This window comes from Tetrahymena thermophila (genome assembly GCF_000189635.1).
Source record: "Tetrahymena thermophila SB210 genomic scaffold scf_8254104, whole genome shotgun sequence".
Lineage (NCBI taxonomy): Eukaryota > Ciliophora > Oligohymenophorea > Hymenostomatida > Tetrahymenidae > Tetrahymena > Tetrahymena thermophila.
This window is the reverse complement of record NW_002476052.1, coordinates 37,588-61,492: the sequence shown is the minus strand read 5'-3', so window position 1 is coordinate 61,492 and position 23,905 is coordinate 37,588. Positions and strand designations below refer to the sequence as shown.

The 23,905-nt window shown below is 21.9% G+C and overlaps 6 protein-coding genes across 6 annotated transcripts; 3 read left to right on the top strand and 3 right to left on the bottom strand. All coding sequences in view use genetic code 6, as the record gives it.

Annotated features, from left to right (window-relative positions):
• Nucleotides 1-52: 52 nt before the first annotated feature.
• On the top strand, nt 53-5,060 carry TTHERM_00711870 (hypothetical protein; the record flags this gene model as incomplete). The annotated part of the gene is made up of 4 exons (XM_001025847.2): nt 53-950; nt 2,117-2,558; nt 3,053-3,788; nt 3,840-5,060. The coding sequence occupies exons 1-4, from the start codon at nt 227-229 to the stop codon at nt 5,058-5,060; spliced, it is 3,123 nt and encodes a 1,040-aa protein (XP_001025847.2). The 5' UTR covers nt 53-226.
• Nucleotides 5,061-7,476: 2,416 nt separating this feature from the next.
• On the top strand, nt 7,477-8,112 carry TTHERM_00711860 (hypothetical protein; the record flags this gene model as incomplete). Its single annotated transcript, XM_001025846.4, has 1 exon — nt 7,477-8,112. Exon 1 carries the CDS (start codon nt 7,675-7,677, stop codon nt 8,110-8,112), a length of 438 nt encoding a protein of 145 aa, XP_001025846.3. The 5' UTR covers nt 7,477-7,674.
• A 4,725-nt stretch (nt 8,113-12,837) lies between these two features.
• On the bottom strand, nt 12,838-13,203 carry TTHERM_00711859 (hypothetical protein; the record flags this gene model as incomplete). The annotated part of the gene is made up of 1 exon (XM_001471422.2): nt 12,838-13,203. One exon carries the CDS (start codon nt 13,201-13,203, stop codon nt 12,838-12,840), a length of 366 nt encoding a protein of 121 aa, XP_001471472.1.
• A 137-nt stretch (nt 13,204-13,340) lies between these two features.
• On the top strand, nt 13,341-13,844 carry TTHERM_000711858 (transmembrane protein, putative; the record flags this gene model as incomplete). Its single annotated transcript, XM_012800526.1, has 1 exon — nt 13,341-13,844. The coding sequence occupies one exon, from the start codon at nt 13,341-13,343 to the stop codon at nt 13,842-13,844; it is 504 nt and encodes a 167-aa protein (XP_012655980.1).
• Nucleotides 13,845-14,361: 517 nt separating this feature from the next.
• TTHERM_00711850 (hypothetical protein) lies at nt 14,362-20,040 on the bottom strand. Its single transcript, XM_001025845.2, has 14 exons — nt 19,785-20,040; nt 19,515-19,607; nt 19,336-19,425; nt 19,182-19,271; nt 18,717-18,803; nt 18,562-18,651; nt 17,894-17,983; nt 17,659-17,739; nt 17,254-17,445; nt 16,915-16,998; nt 15,600-15,686; nt 15,381-15,473; nt 15,033-15,128; nt 14,362-14,833 (listed from the first exon to the last, which is right to left on the bottom strand). Exons 1-14 carry the CDS (start codon nt 19,946-19,948, stop codon nt 14,689-14,691), a joined length of 1,482 nt encoding a protein of 493 aa, XP_001025845.2. The 5' UTR covers nt 19,949-20,040; the 3' UTR covers nt 14,362-14,688.
• Nucleotides 20,041-21,014: 974 nt separating this feature from the next.
• On the bottom strand, nt 21,015-23,707 carry TTHERM_00711840 (hypothetical protein; the record flags this gene model as incomplete). Its single annotated transcript, XM_001025844.3, has 2 exons — nt 23,507-23,707; nt 21,015-23,447 (listed from the first exon to the last, which is right to left on the bottom strand). The coding sequence occupies exons 1-2, from the start codon at nt 23,621-23,623 to the stop codon at nt 21,015-21,017; spliced, it is 2,550 nt and encodes an 849-aa protein (XP_001025844.2). The 5' UTR covers nt 23,624-23,707.
• Between the last annotated feature and the right edge of the window lie 198 nt (nt 23,708-23,905).

Sequence of the window (23,905 nt, the reverse complement as noted above, 5' to 3'; positions counted from 1 at the left end):
ATATTCTTTAAGAATTTCAACTTCATTTTATCTGTCAATATAATTATATTTAATTAATTAGTGGTTATTTATAATCATAAAAAACATTGAAAATTTATCTGTTAAAAGTAGCTTTTTTATAGCAAGAAAGGGCTGTTATTATTAAATTTTTTCAGTGCTTATAAACTATTTGGAAAAAGATATTTTAGCACCAAGATAGTTGTAAGCATAAAAAAGAGCATAAGAAATGAAGAAAAGTTAAATCTAAGAGGGATAAAAAGATCCTGAGAATATATATATGAGTGATATTATCCACATTTTAAAAGATCAGAAACAAAAAATTGACCATCTATTAAGATAAACTAGATAAGGGATGTAATAAAGCAATTCTAAAGTAAAAGGGTTTTGGAATAGCAGTAATCATCAAGCAGAGCCTTTTTCTATACCAAGTAAAGTACTGAACGATATCTAAGGATATGAAACAAGCGCTGGTAGAATAAATAGTATCTTGCATAAAAAAGTTAATCATTTAAAACGCATCACAATGAAAAAAAAAACATATGAAGAAATAGAGAAGAGAGAAAGAGAAAAAGAAATATTCGCAAGATTTGCAACTCCAGATGTTAGAATGAATATGAGGAGCTCTGTAGGATCAAATATTTTAGATTAAAAATAAATTTCTAATTCAAAGTATAGTAAAAGATACGAAACAGCAGCAAATACAAGAGCAGGTAGCGTTCAGCTTGATTTCCAATAAGAATGTCTAACCACTGATGCCTGGTCTAAAAGAATATAAGCAGCTAAAGAATAATAAAAAATTGATGAAACACCTTTGCAAAGCAATAATAATAAAACTAAATAAATTGGAATACTGAGAAGGCGAAATAACGAATAATTAAAAAGCAGCTTAGAAGAAATCACTAAAATTTACTCTCCAAGATCTCAGCAATCATAAATCATCAATAAGCAAGGTAAATAGCTTTTATAAATTTAATAGTTAAGCTTAAGATTATTTCATTCATTTAGCAAGAAAAATAAATAAATAAACATACAATAAAATAAATAAATACTTAAAAAATCATTTTATACGAAAAATAAAATAATTAAATATTTTGTGAGTTTTATCTAAAATATAAATAACCTATCACAAAGATTAAGTTTATTAGATTCGATAACTTCTTTGTAAAAAATTTTTTAAAGAATGTTAAATATTATATAAATAATTTGCAGCATTTATTTAATAAAAACACTTTAATATCATAATTTATTTATTTTATTATATTTTTATGATATCTAAGTTAAAACATCAAATAAATTAATTATTAATATGCTAACTTTTAGTTTCTAGAATTTCAAATAAGGTAAAAATAATAAATTCAAAATAATTATTCTTATGATTTGATTGAGGTTATTTAAGTGAGTTACTAATAATTTAAATTGTATCTTTCAAATAATGTTAGATATTACTGATTTTAACCTTTTTTAGCTTACAATTTTAAAAATGAAATAACTTTTTCCATTTAATTATTAAAAATCCAGATAATAAATCAAGTCAAAAATTGAGAGTTAAAGTTAATTAATTAATTAAATTCTTGCGAATTGTCTTTTAATTTTGATTTTGTAAGTTAAATTTTTTTATTTTTAGGTAAGGGATTTGAAAGTAATAATTTGGTTAATTAATTTTCAAACACTGATTTCAGTTACTCTGTCAATAGTTTTTATCATTTATAGGTATTTGAAAAAACTAAATAAAATCCTAAGCAAGCCATACAATTTTATTTTGAGTATTTAAATGATAAAATAGTAAAATAATTGATAATTACTATTTCATTATCCAGTGATTAGTATTTTTAACTTATACATAACTCTAAAAGCTTGTTTTTATCAATCTTATATAATATTTTGATATTTATTATTATAAATTACCTTTTAAAACTAATAGTTTTATCAAAAAGATCAGTCAGTTTCTATTTCATTTTTATTAGTTTTTTTTAATTTACATCCATCTAAAATTTATTTAATTTGACAGTTTTTTATATTAGTAAGTAACTTTATTATTTAGTTTTAAATATTCTTACGCTGAAATTTTATTTATTAAACTAATAATTAAAGTTTATTCAAAATATAACTTTTATAGATCATATACATGGACAAAGCATGATTTTAGATGATTAAAACATTAATCGGAGTAGCATAGATGCTGCAAGATAAACAATGGATTTAGGAGTTCTAAATTTACATTCCACAAGAAATAAAGGAAAAAGCCAGGAACTAGATATGCTGCTTCTGAAAAACTAATTTGTTGATAAAGAAAATAATTAGTAATATTTGCTAAAGTAAGTATAGCAATAAAATAGTATTCTCACACAAAAGTAAAATGAAATACTTTATAGATAGCTTTTAGAAGAGTCAAAGTAAAGCTAGATTAATTAAAACAGTGATGATGAAAAAATGACACATAAAGAGTCTAATAAAGGTTTTAATTAACAATAGAAAGCATAAAACGCTTAAAATGAAGAAAAGTCAGTGATAAGTGGTGATGGATTCTTCTTACCTTCCTTAAATAATAAAAAGCGAAAGTAATTCAAAATTTTAGGATAATTATTCGTCTATTTATTTATATTTTAAGAGTAGGGCAATTAATTATTAACTTACTTACTAACAAGCCACTTCAAATATTTATTGGTTATTACCTAAAATATTTATTATCACTAACTTCTATCAAGGCTGGTTAAGTTTTTATGCATCAAATAAATACAATCAATTATTTTGGTTAAAAATAATTCAGCTAAGAATAATGCAAAGTATAAAATAAATAACAAATTTAATAATTTAAATTAATTTCCAGGAATTAGCTTAATAGTATTATCATCTAACTTAAATTTATTGTTTTAATTAATGCCTATTACTTATTAAATAAACTTACTCTTTAATTATTACAATACCAAATTCTTTTAAAATAAATAAAGCTAATAGCTATAAAAAAGAGAATTTACACAAATCCATCTAAATTTTTTTTTATAATTGCTGTAATAGCCAAACAATTTTTAACCATTAATAAATATAAAAAAAGAGAAGATGATTAAGAATCTAACCATAGTAATTATTTAAAGGGTGAATCGAGCCAAGATATTATTCACTCTACCTAAAAGAAAAATGCAACCTATGCTTATGGTAATATAGCGACTCCAAATAATAGATATAATTAAGATTAAGTATTAGGCAGTAAGGATGCAAATTAATAAAATTATTCAAGATTTGAAAATGACGTAGAGGATCTTTCTGCCTAGATCAGAAATTTCAAGAAGAGTCAAAGAAATTAATTTTTGTAAGGAGGTTAGACAAGCAAGAGTAAAAGGTCATTATCAGTGCAGTAACAAGCAAACATTCAAAATTCACAATAACAACTAATTGATACTGAAGATAGATTTAACTTATACAACAAATATAAATAAGCTAATTTAGCTGAAAACAGTTCGTTAAGATTACCAAGTGAAAATGAGATTTACCCATTAAATATCATCAACAATAATAAGAAAGCAGATGGTCAAAGCTTTTTTAAGAGGGAGTAAATGTAATAAAAGCTTTTTAAAGAGTCTCTCAATAATTAAGAAAATGAGAGAAGGATACCAGCTGCAAAGAGCAGTATGAACTCTGTAGAGAGAAGCAAGCGGTACAGCTATGATTTGAATTGTAATTCAGTACCGCTGAATACAAATCAACCTTTTGAAAATGAGAAAGTTTTAAATGTAAACAATAATATTATTAACGAATCGAATACAAAAAATATTTAAAAGAACTAGGACCATGTAAATTGATCTTTTATTTTGCATGTAAGTAATTTTTTACATTAAAAATAGTTTAGTACAGTTAATGGTAATGGAAGCTCTTTGAATAATAATCATATCAATCTAAACTAAAAGCAGTAAAGGGAGTACACATACTAAGACACTAATTAGGCCATTTACAAGATTAATAGCACTGAGCTTAGTGGTAAAAAGTAAACCTTAGATGAAATCGTTTAGGAAAGATAAAAAAGGAATTCTTAATATAATTTAAATCAGGATTAATCAGAAAACCTGATTCTTACATAGGACCCTCACAATAATTATATTGATGAAGGACAGAAATAAGGGTATCCTAAGTAAAGTTCTTAATAAATGTAGCATAAAGCTGAAGATTAGTATTAGATTTGGAATGAAAATGAGTAATAGTAGAAGTAGATATAGGACAATAATAAAGATTTAAGTGATAAAAAAAACTTAGGATAGAAAGCAAGAGAATAAGAGCAAGAAAACCTTGATTATGAATTTCTTCCAAACTAAATTAATTTTACAGTCAAGAAAGAAGACTTAAAATTAGATTTAAGCAAATTGGCGCAAAAAAGACTAAACCAATAAGATGTTGCAACATAAAAGTCACAAATTTAAGCAGAATAATTTGACAGTTAAAAATAATAACCGATTGAAGCCATTTCTAACGAATAAATAAATCAAGATCTAAAAGAAAAACTATAATAAAATTTCCTACAAAGATTAGGAATACCAGGAGGTTTCTTACAAATATAGCAGTCATAAAGTAAAAATAACAAACCTAAAAATAGAAAGAATATAAATAGTAATATTTAGAATAGAGATGGTTTCTCACCCTCAAAATAAAGTTCTGATGGTGATAATCGAAAAGATTAGGAATCAACATATAGGCAAAGTATTAAATTTAATGATCCAAATCTATTCAACTATCATAAATTGATTGGATGTGCAATTCTAGATGATAAAAGTAAGAAAATAAAGCCCTATTAGCATTATCATAGCAATGAGAGGGAGAAGTTAGAGAAAAGGTATTACGAAATACTAAATGAAAAACTAAATTACTAAATTGAAATAAACCTTTTATTTCTAGAGTAATCTTTATTAAAATCAAAAAGTCAAACAAAAAAGCAACTTCTAGAGAAACTAAAGGCTTTCAGGCAAGAAATTGTTGAAGCCTCCCAATCGTAGGAAAAGAGTATTCAAAATCTCAAGAAACAATACAAGCATTTGAACAGTTTTAATCTTCCTGATAGTCTATTTACAATCTGAAAAAAAATGTGTTATTGGAAGGACAGAGAGACATTTATTTACTTATTTATTTTGTCATTTAATGATTGATTGATTGATTAGTTGGTTGAAATAATCAAAATCAAAAAAATTAATGTTTCTCCCAATAAATATCATAAAAAAATTTAAAATAAATTATGATCAGGAGAAGTTTTAAATATAATAAAAACAAATTTCTTTTTAAGTATTCAATAAATAAATATCAATCAATTTATCAGAAAACTAATGTCCTACAAAAAAAAAATAATCTTTTTAATATTTCCTTAAAAAAATGAATATTAGTAAAATGAGCTTTTATAAAAACAGCTAACAAATAAAAAAATTAGTAACCCTTACTAGTTTTTAATGCAAATTTGAAAACTCCTGAATTAAAAATAGTGGAAAAGGCAATAAGGAAAAAAGGAATGATAAATACATTGATATATTTTTTGTAAATATAAAAAGCTTTGCTTAAAAGCAAAATACTTTAATTAATATTGTAAAAAAATTAAATAAAATCAATCTGCAAGATAACCAATGGATAATTCTTTTATTTGTTAATTCTTATATATATAATCCCTTTGTTTTGTCGATTTCATTAATATTGCAAAAAGTAAAGAAAATTTAATTGAAATTATTTGAAAAATTAATAAAATAGTAAATCAATCTTTTATATCAAAACAAAATTCATTTATTTTTTCAACTTTAAATGTTAATTTCAAGAAATAATAATTTATATTATTCTTAAAAACCATTTTCCAAACAAGAGCGCGGTATTAATGAATGCTATTTCTTTGTTTTTAATTCAATTAATGTATATTTTGATTATTTATTCCCTCCTTTGGGCTGCAAGTTCGAAATTGCTTCTATTTTTTTCCTTATATGTTCTCTTGAATAGATGAAATAGAAAAAGTTGATAACATCTACAAGATTAAAAAAATTGTTGTCTATGAAATAGAAAGCATGTGTGTTCTGGGTTATTCTATAGTTTGATTTATAATTAAGAAATTCTAATCTTTTTTAGTTTTAAAATACAAAAAATGTTCTACTTTATCAAATCTGATTATATTAGATTTGTTTATTAATTTATAATAAATAGAATAGAGAATATAAACTTAATTCTATCAGACAATTTCTAACGCATTCACCAATTTAGTTAGTTAGCTATTATATTAATTTTTCTATTAAAGCTATTTAAAGTTTCATAATTTGCATCCAAGTAAAAAGGTTGGCCCCCTCATTAAATAAATATTGACCTACAATAAAATCACCAACTTAATAATAAATAAATGTAATTCTTTTAACAAAGTATTTTTTTATACTTTATAAAGGTGAGGGGTCCTTGCTTATCAAATTACAAAATTTGTTAAATCATTGGTTAATATAGTGCGATTTTTATTATCAATTAAATGTTAAAATAGATGTTTTTAAATACTAAATATGAATAATCTCATTTTATTGTTATTTATTTATGTATTTAATGTAATAACTACTCACTTTCTGCAAAATACATTATTATTTATTTTATTTCAATCAACTTAGTTTCAAAGTAATTTAATATTTTTTTGCTTCCAACAATAGAATGTTATTGATTAATGAACAGTTCTCACCATCAGGTTATCACTTTATTCAATTATTATTGTAACTAAAAAGCAAATTTTTTTGGTAGGAACTTACTTATATAAATAATCTAATTTACTTTAGCAAACTAAATGGATGCATTCTTTTTATTTTTTGGAAATAAAGAACTTCATAAAAATTGAATTGGGACTACCAGGTGTATGTTAAAAATAAAATAATTAATCAGAAACATCAAAAGTCTTTTATAAATAAGTGGTTTATAAAGTTTCAAAGCAAAACCTTCATATAAACAAAAGATTTTAAGGAAAGACTTGATTTCTAAATTAATTATTGTTCTTACTAAATATTTGAATTTATTTCCATACAAAGTGGTATATCAGTAAGAAAGATATTCAGTTTTATTAAACAAATTTATATTTTTCTTATTTAGAAAATAATTTAGATAGAAGCACATAATTTATTCCTAAAAAGAGCTAACTAGTTAATTTTTAAGCTTTTATTATTCTTATTTGTGATGCTTTAATCAATAAAAGGGGGGTGAGTTTTTAAATAGAAAAGTTGAGCAGCCTTTCTATTTTACAAGGAAATTAAGCTAAGGGGTAAAGCTGATTTATTCCTTGATTTTTTTAATTAACTATAACTTTCGAAGGTAAGGCTGTGTGCGAAAAAAGTGTAAGATTTTTAATAAAAATTTAGATAATTATCTGAAATAAAATTCATCAGAAAAAGAGAGGATGAGATTGATTAATAATGAATTTGCATTGAAATACCATGGGGCTTGCAAATCTAATAATTTAAAAAGAAAATCAACTAAATTATTAATTAATATTTAATTATTAAAAAATTTAAAAGCAAAAAAAAAAGGTAAAATCCTCATAATTACCTATCCAATTAAACTATTAAACAAATAAATACAAGCAAATTTCATTTCTACTTGGCTCTCGCCACTAACAAACAGACAAAGATAAAAACATTCACTAATACTAAGATCAATTATTCTTATTTAACTTACACAAGAATCCTCATTTAAGATAAAATGATTTGCATTAAGGACTTTGTTCAACCCACTTAACAATAACGTTTCAAGTATACAGTAGTTACTGTCACAGAGAAGTTCGAAAAAATACTGGATGATGTTACTAAAATACGCCAAATCATCTACGAAAAGTATCTCAACGAAAAGGCTGACAGCAAGTCATGGTGCCTTGACTCCGATCTTTGCTCCATTAAGATGGCTTTAATGAATTTCTCTTCCTAACAACAATAAGAAATAATTCAATTCTCTTACTTCCTCAAAGACCTCTTAGAGGAATTCGAATAGCTTGAATAATAACAAACTCTTATTAAGCAAAGCGTTCCATTCTAACAAAGAAAATTTGGTATGAACCTTCACCTCTATAATTAAATGCTTAAGAAGAGAGAAAGACTTGTTAAATACTTCAAGTAAGACGAATATGTTGAAGAAATCTACTGAAGAAGAGTCGATTGAATACTTTACTAAACATTTTAATATACCTTACCTAATCTATCTATGAAATCTTCTAAAAACAAACCTTTTATTTCATAAAGCAATCAACAAACATATCTCACATTCCCTAACTCATTCATAATTATCAAAAAACTTTTATACTATACCATTCTAATAACAAATCTTATATAAACCAATTTATTATTAACAAAATACCATTATCACAAACTAATTAAAGATAAATCAACATAAATAAATAAAATTGATCAACAAATAAACGCTACTAAACTTCAAAGATCAATAAGAGACTTTTATTTGCAAAAGTCTAATTGAATAAATAAATAACAAGTTAGAAGCACATGAGTTAGTTACTACTAATAAAGAACTCATTCCTTCTTACTTAATTGTTTATTTATTTAGTAACCTATCAGCAAATATTAGATAATAATTGCATACAAACTAACTATCTTTTCAAAATTCTAACTAAAACATTAATATAAATAGTCAAATCTTTCTACTATCAAATCAATTTATTTGTAATCTTAAAATATATTTGTCAATCTTCTCATTTATCCTCATGTATTATACATATAATTAAATTAACTTCTTCTAATTCCAAAAGAAATTCTACTTATTTTATTGCTTATTTTTTATATATCACTATATGCTTAGATATGCAATTAGCAAGCACGAATTAAATTTTTATTTTAGTTAAGTTTACTATTTTGATTCTTATTTAAGCATATTACCTTTTTAAATAAAAGTTACTTCTTTAAGCAATTCAAACACATTTTTTTCATCATAAATTATATTTAATAAAATAAATTCATTTTGCATTCCTTAAAATGTAAAAGAGAACCATATTTGTACTATTGATTATAAAATTTGAATATTTTTATTCTTAAAAAAATTAGGAATGAGTATGATTTTTAAAGTATCTGATTTGGCCTTTTAATATTCAAACATTGAAATAGAATGAAAGAAATAAAGTAACAAAATGAATATAAGGATTCTATTTATTACCTCAATTTAACTTCTAGAGGAATAAATAAATGGTTAGTTAGTTAGTTACTAATTATGTTAGATAATTTATAATTTTTAAAAATAAATTAACAGATTAAAATTTGTTAATAGTAAAACTGCTCTGAAGTTGAGATTCTAAATCATCATATAAATTATTGATCTTACTGTCGTATAGATAAACTCTAATAAATTAATGTTTGTATAAGGTAATTTACTTTTAATATCAGTAAATTAGAGTAACATGCTTTAATTTTAAAGAGAGAACTTTTGCTAAAAGGAGAAACAAAGTTTTGATAGAAAAAAAGTAAAAAATATATAGCTAAATTAACAATTTATTCCATAATTATCTAGTTATTAATATTAAAATTAGTATTACTAAAAATTAAATCCTCTTGTAAAAAAGCATAATTCAAGAATGTATTCATAAATAAGTATTTGAGTTACACTTGGTACCTTGCTAATTTGCTAAATTATTTATTTGCTCAAAGCTATAGCAATAAAATACTTTTCAATTTGATGTAACTTAGCATAATAAGTGAAAAAATGTTAGTTAAACCAGACAAAAAGTCCATCTATTTTTATTTTATTATGTATCGCAAGAATCTTAGCTTTTTTAATGTTTTTTATGTATATTTGAGTCTCCTAATTGAATAAGTTTTAGGGCGCCTTAAGTTTTTAAATTTCTTAATGAAAAGATAAAATTGAAAAATATAGCTAAAAATATTTCGAAATTAGGAAAAGATAAATTATTAATCAGTTTATTGATTGATTCTACTCTAAATTTAAAAATTAAGGATCGAAGCAAACAGATACTTCCTTAAATATATTAATAAATAAATAGATTAGATAAAACTAGCTCAAAAAATATAAATTCAAAGAAAATCTTAATTTAGATTAATTTGTAAATCTGTCAGAATTGATTCATAAAAAATCAATTAATCTATAAATTAAAGTAGAGGCCTTTCATAATTGAGATTTTGAGTGACTATGAGTATTAACAAGTGATTATAATAAAATAAAGAAAGATTATTGGCATTTAAAACTGAGATTCCTCCTCTATTATAATTAAGTAAAGGAGCTACATAATATTAATTAATGAAACTTATTAGTATTTTAACTTATTCAATTTAACCATTAGATTCATAAACCTTACACTATGCTTAATTTATTTATTAGTGATTAAAAAACATTCTTTAAATATAATTTGTTGCATTTTATGGTATAATTAAACTCATTTCTAATTACTTTGTTAATTTTCCTATCCAATTACTATATAATATACATTTAATGCTTTAGATTTTTGGTTAAATATGCTTCATTAAAATTATTGCAGTTGTGATAATATATTTTAAGGGCACATTGAAAAGGTTAAAAATATGTTAAATATACTCTTATCAAAAGATAAAAATACATAGCTTAAAAAATATTATATATTCATTAGTAATTTTAACGCATTTTACATATTTTGAATACAAAATTCACGCTATAATTTAATTGCTAAATATCATATAAAGATGACAAAACCAAAGAAGTATTTAAGTAAATACTTACCCAACTAATTTAGTAAAGCTAAGGATAAAATTAATGTTAAATTTATATCAATTATTTTAAATGAAACTGCATAAAAATGATATATAAACATAAAATAAAAAAACTATTCTACGAAAAAATTGTAAGTACTTCTTTAAAACCTAAAAAAATACTGAACAGCAGGGAAAAAGATTTATTTATTTTTGATTGAGTTACTAAAACTCAGTGTAAATTAAATATAATCATTTGAATACCATAAAATCAATCAAAAACTAAAAAATAAACTGTGATGAAAGTTAATTAAAATTAGAAAAAGTGGATTTTTTAATAATTCGATATCATTATTCAAATAACAAAGAAAATTTGAGAAGTTTTCTAAATTATATTTTCTGATATTTATCAATAAAAATTTTAATAACAAATATTTGATTTGTCTATTCAATTTATTAGTCAGTTAAGACGAAAATAGAAGTTTATTTAAAAAAAGAATTTTATTATTTACACAGTTAATTAAAAAATGAATGAAAGAATGAATAAATGAATGAATGAGTATATAAAAAAACTGTAGTAATTAATTCAATGAAAATTTAATTTAATTTGGATATTACTAAATCAGAAAGAAATTATTAAGTAAGAAATTAATTTTTTTATTTTTTATTTGTTTTTTAATGATGATAAAATATATATTATTGGTTAGATTAGCATATACTTCTATATTTACTTATTTTTAAATTTTAGAATTAAAATAAAGATAGAATTTAATTATAAATTCAAATGATGGGCTAGCTGTATTTTTAAAATATAATTTATATTTAATCAATAATGAGTAACTTTAAAGCTATTAAGAAATGATGAAATAACTTTATATTTATTCATCTCGTTCTTTTGTATATTTTTTATTATAACTTATTAATTATTCCTTATTTGGAACCTTAAAACTTTTCGTTTTTTTATATAATAATTTGTTTTGCAAATTTTACTTATAAACATATTTTAGCCACATTCTTTGGTCATTGTAAATATATAAATACGTCAGAAATAATCAAATTATTTATTTATAGGAAGCATGGCCAAAGTGTTTGAATCCCACTTTCGAAATTTGGGCTAGCCTTCATAATTCTTAATTTCTTAAGAATATTTAAATTCTTCTATTGTTCATATAGATTACAACGAATTTTCAATAAATTACAAATAAATTTCTCGTTGTTGCCTCTTATATGTAAATGAGGTGAGAATCTAACATTATAATACTTTATAGAAATTAAAAATATTAGCTCTATTATTAATCTTATTTTTCATTTTCAAATGGATTAAAATCATAATCAATTAGTTTTTATTATCTAAAATGAATGTATTATTGAAAAAAATATGAAAAGAATATAGTTTATAAATAATTCGTTCGTTGAATGTAAAAATGATATAAGATAAATTACAGAAAAATTAGCAATTTCAGGTTTTGAGTATTATTAAATAACTATGCAAAGTATAATTATAATAAGGATAACCACAAATAATTTGCAATTAAGAAAGTATTTAATTGAATTAATAATAAATAAATAAAGTTTTCCTCTTAAAATCACCAAAGCATTTGCAAATTGATATATTCAGAACAAAATTATACAAATTTCTTTCATAAACTATAATAAAACTAACCAAGATAGAAAATTCATTCACACAATTATGATTTAACTTGTATAATTTCATTCATTCAATTAATATTTTTCATAATTAGCTTTGATTTGGTTGTATTTTTATAGGTGAAGATTCATTTGTGCCATTTATTATGAAATAAGAATAAAAGGCTAATGGTTGTAAATATGTTTATTATTTTACCATAAGTAAAATTATTAAATATTTATAGATTTTGCAAGAATTTGCAAATTTCTTTAAAGAGGTAGTACTATTTATCTATTAATTTACTAATATTAATTATTAATTTGCCTTTTTGTTTGTTTGCTTGTAAAATTGTTGCTTTTATTATTTTTAAGCGTCTTTCTTTTTCTTTTAATTTAATTTATGAGAATGAATGAACATATAAAGTCTGTTTGTTCGTTCTGTTGTTAGATTTATTTTTTACTGATTGTTTAATAGCCATAAAATAGTATTTCAGCTTATAAAACAATAATTACTGATTAGCAAACAATTAATTTAAATGTAAAAGTAGGAAACAACCACTCATCAGTTGGCTAACCCATCTTAATCGAAATAAAAATATTAAAAATTTTAAATTTACATTTCTTTATAATTGATTACTTACATAAAATTTTATTATATATAAATTAATATTTCTTTTTTCATATTAATTGATTTAGATAATTCTAATCCTTTTACCTGTTTTTGCTCTCTCACAAGCTAAATTTAATAGAAATAAATAAATGACTTTTATGTTTTCAAAAATGTAAAAAGTTGTTATTAAAAAATGATGTTAAGCCTGATAGCTATTAAATTTCTTACATAAATTAATTAATCTGCTAAATTTCCATATTTCGCAATAAAATTGCGTAACATATCATAATTTATTTAGTTAAATTCAACATTATTCATTCTATTTCTAAATACTTAATTAAAGTTGCTTAAGGTAAGTTTAGAATACTTAAAAGTTAGTGAGTGATTTCATCAAATCTAAAATCATAATTACTTATTTATTAACTTTCTATCTCTAATTTTTCAAACCATTTTTTATGTTATTAAGGTTTACTATATTTATTGAGGGGTATTATTTTGTATTTAAAGTGAAATACTCTAATTTTTTCTCATAAAATTCTTTGATCCTTTCTAGAATGTTTTGTTACTTCAATAATTTTTCTAACAAAGGTATTTATGTGGATTAAAATGAAGTGTTCATCTAAATTTTGAATCACTTGTGTAAAATAGATACTTTTGTTGCTAGAACAGTTAGGTGTAACAAATTTAAAATGTTCTGTGGCTTTTTATTATTCAAGATTAATTCAAATTAATTTCAAAAATTCATCATAATTTTTTTCAACTTTTTGATCTTAACCATTTCATCTAAAATTAGCTTATCTCTTAAAAAGATCAGAGCCATAAGTAAGTAAAGTCAAACTAATTGCAATAAATTACTAAGAGCAGTAGGGTTAAAGGATGGATTGAAATCTAAATGCTCACAGTAGATCTAATAAGTTTTAAGGTTCTATCAATCGTGTAATTGTGTGACTATTAAATGATAGCAGAATAGAATGAAAAAATAAAAAAAATATTAAACAGAGACAGATTGGTATATAGATTACTATTTTATATTTGAATTTTTCAAAAAAAATTTATTCCAGAATTTTATTAAAATTGTATTGATTGAGTAAAGAAAAAGTTAACAAAAAATAAATTAATAATAATTAATTAGATTAAATTTTTTTCAAGTAATAGTAATATCAAATTGGTAGAACATTTTTAAAATGTTCAAGATTGTTTTATGGATATAATTTATTGTTTGAAAAATAAGAAAAAAAATAAAAGTTGACACTATTCAATGGTGTTTAAGTTAATCAAAATATTGGAGGAAAAATATTGATTGAATGAACTATTAATTACTCTTAATTTAGATGCGATTATAGTTTTCAAAAAAATTAATATTCCAACAATAAATAAGTAAACAGAGTCAATTAAAATCAAAATAAATTGAAATAGAAAGTTAGCTATTGAATATGTTAAAAATAAAAATTATTCATTCATTTTTTGATTAATTTATATTGTCTTCATATATTTTTAATTATATTTTTACAAGTAAATAAATTAATATGCATTGATTCATTCATTGAAATGTACACAAGCAAGCAAAATAATATATAAATATGTATCTCCTAAAAAAATCAATTATTCTTTTGTAAAATTACAAGTTTTGCAATAAAAAATAAGTAAATTAATCTAAAAACTTGTAAATTAATTTAGCAATTATCTTAAAAAATTCTTGAATAGATAGATCAATAAATTTCATTTATATTCACACAAGCATATTATTATACTTTTACTTGAAAATTATAAGCTAAATGAATAAAAATCTGTGAGATTATTCAATCATTTCATTTACATAACTTTATTTTATATTAGTGTTTAAAGCAAAATAGATTATCTGATGATACACTATGACTGAATGAAATATAATAGCCTCTAAAATGTCATACTGATATCTTAATTTTATTCTTCATAGAAGAAATTATCTCTATATTTAGATATAAAAAATATTGAATATTTTAATAATATTTTTAGATATCAGAATTAAATTATTAAAAAAATCCTCCTTGTAAAGCAATAATTTAAGTATAAACTTTATATATCTTTTTAATAGAAAAAGACTGGCTCAATTATTTTCAAAAGGCTTGCCTAAAGTTTTTGCTGAAAAATAAAAGCAAAAAATTTACCCATCAAAGATAGTGAATGAGAATTCAGTCAGGTACTCACATTTAAATAAAGGCATAAATATATCACTGATGCAACATTCGTCTAAAATATTTGATCTTTAAATAAAATATAAATATATTAATAAGTATTTATCAATAATCCTTTTAAAATCTTTCAATATTTTTTATATTTGTATATGCATTAATAAAATACCTATGACTATCTAAAACAAAAAATAAAAAAAATCTATTAATAAGTGATAGAATGATTGAATCTATCAATTAATTAATTGTTCGATTACTATATTTGAACTTAGTATGTATTATTTTAGAAAAGAAAATTCAAATTTAATAAATAAATAAACACACTTGAACGATACGTCCAGCTTGATCAGTTATTCATACTTTCGCTTAATCATATAATTCAAATATTCACCAATAGCTGACGTCAACGAATTCTCCCTTTTTATTTTATTTATTTTAGTAAAAAATAAATAAGATATTAAATTTTATAGCTGTGTTTTAAAACTTGTCTCATTTAAAACATATCTTGATTGTTAGTAAGAAAGTAAGTTATTTATTAATTACTCTAATTTTAAAGTTATTGATATCAAATTTTCCATATGAGCCATATTGTAAAATAGCTACTGAGCATCTTAGTTCTACATAGAAAAGCTTTTATGTTATATTAAATGGAATATTATTTATTATATTAATTTACAAGCATTATTAAGTAATTTTATCAAAATTTAAACTGGCAAGCTTGAATTCTGTAAAACATTCTTTCAATTTGAAGTCTTACTTTTAAAAAATAACCAATTACTATTATATAATAAATTTTAGTAGAATATTTATTGAATTATTTAATAGATTTTTGACTTTTATCTCATTCTAATTCCTAATTTTTGATACTCAATTTAAATTAAAAGTCTTCTTTTGAGAGTGTAATTAAACCAAATTAGCTTGAATGATTTTTTTAATTTAAAAAATTAAGTTACTGCAATGGGCCAAACACTAGCTCAAAAATATAGCTATTCTAATTGAAAGATTAGCCCAGCCAATTCAAATTTTATGGATTTCATAAATCTCTAGTAAAATAAACAAAATTTAGAGCTTTATGCTTACTCTTTAACAGCTTTAGCTATCGAAGAATATACATAATATTATAATATTGAATGGATGAATGTTTTGTTATTATTTTAAGGAAAGAGAAAATAATTATTCTTTAAAAGATGAATCAGAGACTTTATTGAAATTTAATATTCCAAAGTATTTATTATTTTTGTATCTAAATTACATTGCTTGAATTTTATGTTTTGATAATTGATTTTATTTGTTCATAAAACATATTGAAGGGTAGGGCTTTTTTATTTTGATATTAATATTCTATTTTAATGCTTGAATTGATTATTTGAATTATTTATTATAGGATATATTCTCTATGGTTAGATAGAGCATTTAATTATTTTCAATTAGCAAATTAATTAAATAAGCATTGAGGGTAATAGATAAAAGGTATTGTAACAAATAAGCGGAGTTATTAAATTAATTATCTATTTGATTTAATACTAGTAAATATACAAATTTTACAGTAGTTCTCAGATTAAATGTACTTGTTTTTATAATATCTCAACCATTCTATTGATTATTGATTATATAAAATATATCTATTTATATCTTTGATTTTTATCAATCTAATTTATTTTCTATCATGGAATAATTTTGTATTTTAAAGTAAAAATACTTTTTAAATTTATTTAAAGTAATAAAAATCTATGTAAATTAATCATAATAAATGTTTGGGTATTTATAATTTTAAGCTGCCATCCTAATCAATTATTCTTATTTTATATAATAAGAGGTATAAATACTTTAAATTTTAAACTCAGTTAATATTTCTTACCCCCGAGTATAAATTCTAACTTCTTTAAGATGAAACAAATAAGGACATATCAATAAATTAAGATAAGGGGACACATATTTTTGGCTTTTTATTATAAAATAATTATAAATAGTTGAAATAGTTAATAACAAACAATTTTTCTCTCTTAAAAAAGCCAAATTTTTTTTAAAAAAACACAAAATAAAATTGGTTTTGGCTGATTTAAGTTTTAATAAGGGGTATTCAATTCACTTAGATGCTTAAAATTTATTTATTAATGAAGAGCTCAAGTTGATTGCATTCTTTTACTTACTTAAAATCTAAAAATTTGTGTATTTTTTATAGGAATATAATCTTTACTTTTGTATGTTTAAAGAAAGGCTAGTTAATTCATTTAATTCTTTCACATATTATTTTAGATCAATTAAATCACTGCTTTTAATCAAACAGTATTAGCTGATTTTCTCTTATTCTATAAACTGACTATGATAGTCAAAACTCTCTTCGAAGGCTTCATCATCAAAAAACAAGTTGTTAGAAGAAGAGGGAATCCTTTTATTATAATTTAAAAAAGTTTTTAAAATAGTTAACTTTAGTTAATTTTATGCATTTTCTGGTAAATTTAGAAATAATAGCTGTTATTTGTTATAGAAAGTGTAGTGCTTGAATTTAAAAAAGTTAAAAATAGAAATTAAAATTCAAGATAATTATTGGTTTAATTTATATCTGAAAATGTATGAAAAAAAATAATTTAATTCAAATTACTGTAACCCCAGATAAAGGCTTTTCAGTTTTTTCATGTTTCTAACTTCAAACATCACATCCTTTAATTCTAAGTTATTACCTCTATTTTTTTTGAATTGATTTCATAAATGTAAAATAAAATTGACTAAAATTTAAGATTTTTTTTAATAATAGCTTCCAAGCTACCTAGTAATTAACATATTAAATTTTACTTATTCCATCAAATATATTACATAATAAAAAGTTATTAATTTACCCATACGTTAGCCCCAGCTCTCTGAGATAATTCATTTGTTTTAGGCTATAAAAGAACTCTCTTACACCAGCTTTAGTTATCTAGTTTTAACTATTATATTAATTTTTCAATTGAGGCTAAAAGTAAGTTAAGGAAATTAAATAATATAGCTAAAATTTTAATCAGTTAATCAAAATTTGTACATGTATTATGAAAAAGTAATCATCGTTTATTTTTTTTGATTCAATTTAAATTAAAAATGCATTCAAGTTATATCGGTATATCAATAATATGTTTAGAGATTTATAAAATAATTATTACTACATAAAATATATTTTTTGAATATTTTATTAAAAAATACCATTTAATGATGCATATACTGTATTTTTCTATAAACCATATATCAGAAATTATTTATAATAATTAAAATATCAGTTTTTATTGATTATAAAATGATAACTTAATATTTAAAATATCAGATGTATTTTTTGATAATTTATGGTAGTAAATATTAAATTATTTGATCTTTTAATACTAAGTTCATAATTAAAAATTGTTAAAATAGTAAATATCAGAAAGATGGAGGATGGATAATGTTGCTTCAATTATGGTTTTAATAGTTAAATTGTTTATACAATGAGTTAGGAATATGTTGAGTTATAAAAAAAAAAGGATAAAAAGTAAATTACGATAAATCTATAAATAGAGATTAAATTTTAGTGAAGCTCTCCATAGTTTTTGAGATGTGTTTCAAACAAATGTCAGTAATGTTTGCACTTCTATGTGGTTATAATATATTAATCCAGTCAATAATTAAAATAATGGATTGTTAATGATTAGTTACTTGAAATTAATTGAGAAGTGAGTTAAGGTCTTCCTGATAGAGGATATTATATTATTAACATCTTTAATGGAGAAATCAGTACAGTAACTTTATTTTATTATAATAAATGTTAAATTTAGCAATTTTAATTGACAGCTAGTATATCTATCTATCTATTTACTTATTACTTAGTTTTGCATTTAAATATGCATACGAAAATGAATAATTTATTCCATTACTCTAATAAAAAATTTAAATTGAGTAGAATAAAATAGTGAAATGTTAAATTTATCTGTAAGGTGTGAGTGATAATTAAAAGTAAATAATGTAACATAAATTTCAGAAATACTATTCACATTAATTGATACATCAAAAATACCTGATGTTAAATGCGTTATGCTAATTAAGTATGTTAAATTCATTATTTCCTTTGTTTACTATATAATTAAAAATTTATTTGTTCAGATGATTGTAATATTTTACTACCTTATATCTAGATCCACTCTTTCCAGAAAGAAATAATAACGCATAAATCTTCCTATGATTTCCGAAACTTCACTTGTGACTTAATTGTGACTTTATATTCAGTAACAAAGATAGATATTATTAATTATTCAAAAAGTGTATTTTTCAAGATTACCAATAGTATAATTGCAAGCATTTACACATTTCTGCTTAAGCTAAAGCATTAAACAGGTTTTGAAGTGTTGTTGTCGAGTACGCTATCATACTATTTATGAATTAATAATTTATTTTATTTTAATTATAGCATATTTATTTTTAATTCTAATATTTTTGATAAACCCATAAAAATTTTACTTTAGTGACAAAGACAATTTTTTAGTGGAAAATCTGTATGTTGACATCTTCTTTCTGATTAACCCTACCAGTTCTTATGATATACATTATTTACTACAATAATTTAAATAAATAAAAGGTATATTAGTGAGTTAATTGGCTTGAACATTTGATAAAAAAATCCTTCCAGTAATTATAAATCAAAGAGTAGGAAGGTATGAATGAATCAAGCAAATAAATAAGTAAATAAATTAATTAATACATAATGGACCATAATTAAGAATATTTTACTCTAAATTTAATGCAAAATCAGAAAGTAAGTAAGACGGTATTTATTCTAATTTCTTAAAACTCCTTAAAACTTGTCGAGTACTAGATTGCTCTTATATTTATTCTTATTTGAAATTTTAAGATAATTCAAATAGGCCATATTTCTTTAAGTTATATTCCAACATTAATAAGTGTTAATTTAATGGAAACAAGCTATCTAAATTTAGTATATTTATAAATTACTTTGCTACTTAGAATATTTTAAATTAGATATTCAATATTATTAATTTATCAATTTTTGTCTTAAATATGACTTAGAGTCTATTTTTTGCTTATTGTAGTGTGAATCGACATTTACATTACCTAAGTAAAATTTAGTAAAAAATAAAAATTAGCTAGCTTAGCTAAAAAATAATAAACATTCTCTAGGAAATTTAGAAAATACTGAATTTATATTATAATTCGTAAAATTAAACAGTAAATAAATGGCATAACTTATTGTGGTTAATGCAGTCTTTTAAAACCTAAAAGTAATTTAATAAAAATTGAGAATGATGCATCCATATATTTACACATTTTTTATTTATGGTTTTATATAAATGACATCTGATGGAATTAAAAATTTAAATTGAAAAATAATAATTGTAATTTACAATTAAAATGTAAATAATATACTCTATTTTTAGATTTATCACATTCAATTTAATTAGTTCAAGTAACTTATTCAAAAGAAATAAAAAAATTAGGCATTTATTTGCTCTCTAATAACTTTATTCATTTACATTAAATTATTAATAATAACTGATAATCTTAAATGTAATTTTTTTATTTATTTTAAAACTTCTGATAATATCTTTCATTTCATGTAATTTTAGATACCTATTTTTTAGTTTCCTATTAAAATAAATTCAAAAATGCTTTTTAAAAGAATTGTATTTGTAGGAGTAATTTAGAGTTAAAATAATTTGTATTTTTATTATAATTTAAGCAATAAGTTAATAAATGACAACTTTGTAAATAAAGAAATCAATACAGTAAAAAATTTTAAGTATATTTATTTATTTATTTTAATATTTTTATTCATTTTAGTTTATTTGAAATGTTTATTTTTGTATTTTTTAATTTAAATAAATGGATTGTTTTTTTGTTAAACATTCTAAATAATTTTGTTTGTTCAAAAGATAGTACAATACCTAACATTTACTAGTACTATTCAAAATTACATTATAAATTCATTTGACATTTTTCATTTCAATTCTAGGAGTTTCTAAAGCTTAAAATAGGTTCTTCATTAAAATTTACACTTAAATTATGCTTTAAATTGGTGTTTTATTGCTATGCATGAATTATACTGTTTAGTTGATTTTAGTTTAATGATTTATTTACATTCGGGATCATATAATGAATACTTTAAGGAACTCTTCGTTAGTTCTATTTGAGTTAGTTATAAGATTATTAACTTGAATTTAAGCTAGTTTTGCTTATAGGTGATTGTGATAAATTTTTTGTTTAAATTATATTACTATTGTTGTTATTGTTGAAATTGTTTTTATATGGCGAAGATCTTAAGTAAATCATATCACCTTATTAAGTATATGATACATTATTTCCATAAAATTGTTTTTATTCACTTAAGAAAAAAGGCTTTTAGTTTTCATCAGATATAATATTTCTCCTATCTGACAACTGATTATTAACGTTTTGTTTATCATGCTGGTATCTATTATTATTACTAATGTTATTTATGCTATTATTATTACTTGTGTTTTTGTAGAAATTACTATAGCTATTCTATAAAAACTGATTATTATTTTATGTTAAGAGATCGTTATTATTTAAAATACTTGAATTCATCATATCCATTTACTTTTTTTGAGAATACGTATTTAAGTTAGGGTTTGTATTGATGTAAATTCCTGAAACTTCCATGGATTTTTACCTTATTTTTTTATTAGACTCCTACCTAGCTTTACGAATATTTTATTAAAGTTACTCTAGCTCTTCTCTAAGTTACCTAGACCTCTATGTGTTAACAAACTCAACCTTTTCAGGACTACTGTAAGTATTTTGATTTAAATTTTATTAATAAAATTGAGATTTATTTTAAAGAGGAGAATATTATGTATTTATTGGAGTATGTTCCTAGTATATTGAGGGTTATACTATTGAGCAGTCAAGTGATTAATTCAATTAATTCATTCTATTGTCAATATTTTACAAAATGTATTCCTTAAGCTTTAATCGCTACTACTCAGATTGTAAATATTTACCTTAAACTTACTAAACTTGAGCATAAAGTTACTGCTCAATATTTGCATGTTCCTCTTCTATTTAAGTTATTTTTCTTTTCAAATTATTTATCCTTTCTTCATATATATTGTTTATTTCTTTCATATTCTTTTCATGAATTTCTTTCAACTAAATTTGATCTTGAATCTTGTTCTGTTGCTCATGTTTTTAATTCTCATTTAAATTTCTTTATGCAATTTTTAGTTATTCGTTTAGCTTAATGTTGCTCTGCTACAAACCAGATATTTTTTTTTCATTTTCTTCTACTTTATTTTAGGAAACTATGTTTATTCTTTAAAGATCAATAATTTCCTACTTCCTGCTTTCTAGCAATAAATCTAATTGCTTTATTTAATGAGTTAGCTCGTCAATGAGCTAATCTTTATCCTACATTTAGGTTAAGATTTTCTTAAATTCAGTTTACTATTCAATCTGTGTCACTCTAATTCTATCATTTACTGCATTTTTTATAAGCAGCAACTCTTATTAGAATGATGTAAACTCACTTTTAGAATTATCTTACATTTCTAGCAAATCATCTCTTATTTTTCTAACTATCTCTACCATACTTTCCCCTATTTTCCTTTTAATTTATTCTAATTCGTGGCGATAAAGCTTAAATTTATACTATAATTCTTCAATTTCTTTCTATTTTTGGGCTATTATTTCTGTATGCTATATATTCTATGTCTAACTCAAATCTAAAAGTTATTATAATTCCTATGTTTTAATATTATAGGCATTTATAATTTATTCCTTCTCTTTTTCTAAAACCTGAAATGCACTCTACTAATTTGTTAACTATTGATCTTACCTTTGAATAATTTTTTCTTATTTTTATAATTACTGTTAATGATTCACAATAGTCTAGTTAAATTTTTACAGTTTTTCATTCATCTATATTTCTAAATCATTCCAAGTATTTTATTTTTCTTCAAAAACTTTCTATAATTTTTAATGATCCCTCTATTCAATAGCAAATTTTTCTGTTATTGAGTTTAAATTTTCAGATATTAACTAATACTTCTAAGCCTAAAGAGTCATTTCTGATACTTTTTCAATCAGTTATTCATTTAATTCTTTCAACTATTAATTCAGCTAATTGTTTAAATATTTAACTTAATTTTTTTCTCTTTTTTCAATCTCTAAAAGGTCATCTTTTTATATTAGCTTTTCCTTGAGATCTAGCATCTCAGCTTTATATTTTTCCGACATATTCCTTATGATTTTTAATTCATTTTATGCTTTCTACTCACTTTCTTTTAACTCTTCAACTTAATTTGCTAAAGCTTACTTTATTTCCATGTATTCCCTTTCAATTTATGATACATTAGCTATTTTTTTTCTCAAATTCTCATCTTTTTCTTCAACTTCTGACTAAAAACTTCTTTCTAGCTTTTATTAATAGAAAATTTAGTATTAATTTGGGCTTTCATATGCATAAACTTATTTACCTTGCTCATTTACTAGCTTAGTGAGTCTAGCTATTAAGAAGATTCCTGTTTTATTTTTTATATGATTTACTTGTGCTCTTAAATCGTTATAAAATTCTATTTTGACTCTGCTTTCATTGGCTTTAATTTATATTCTTTTTTAGCTAATTTTGAGTGAATTTTGTAATCTAAACTAAACTAAAAAAGCTACTGTTATTCAATTTAACTTGATTAAAATTTCTATGAATTTATTATTATTATATTTGATCTATTTCTTAACGTTTTAAAAAGAGTATCTAACACTCGCTATTAACTGATAAATTAATAATAATTTTTACATACTTTATAAATAGCCATTCCTTTGGAGTTTATATTTTTATTCAAAAAATATTTATAGTTAAAAAGTAATCTCTTTGTAAG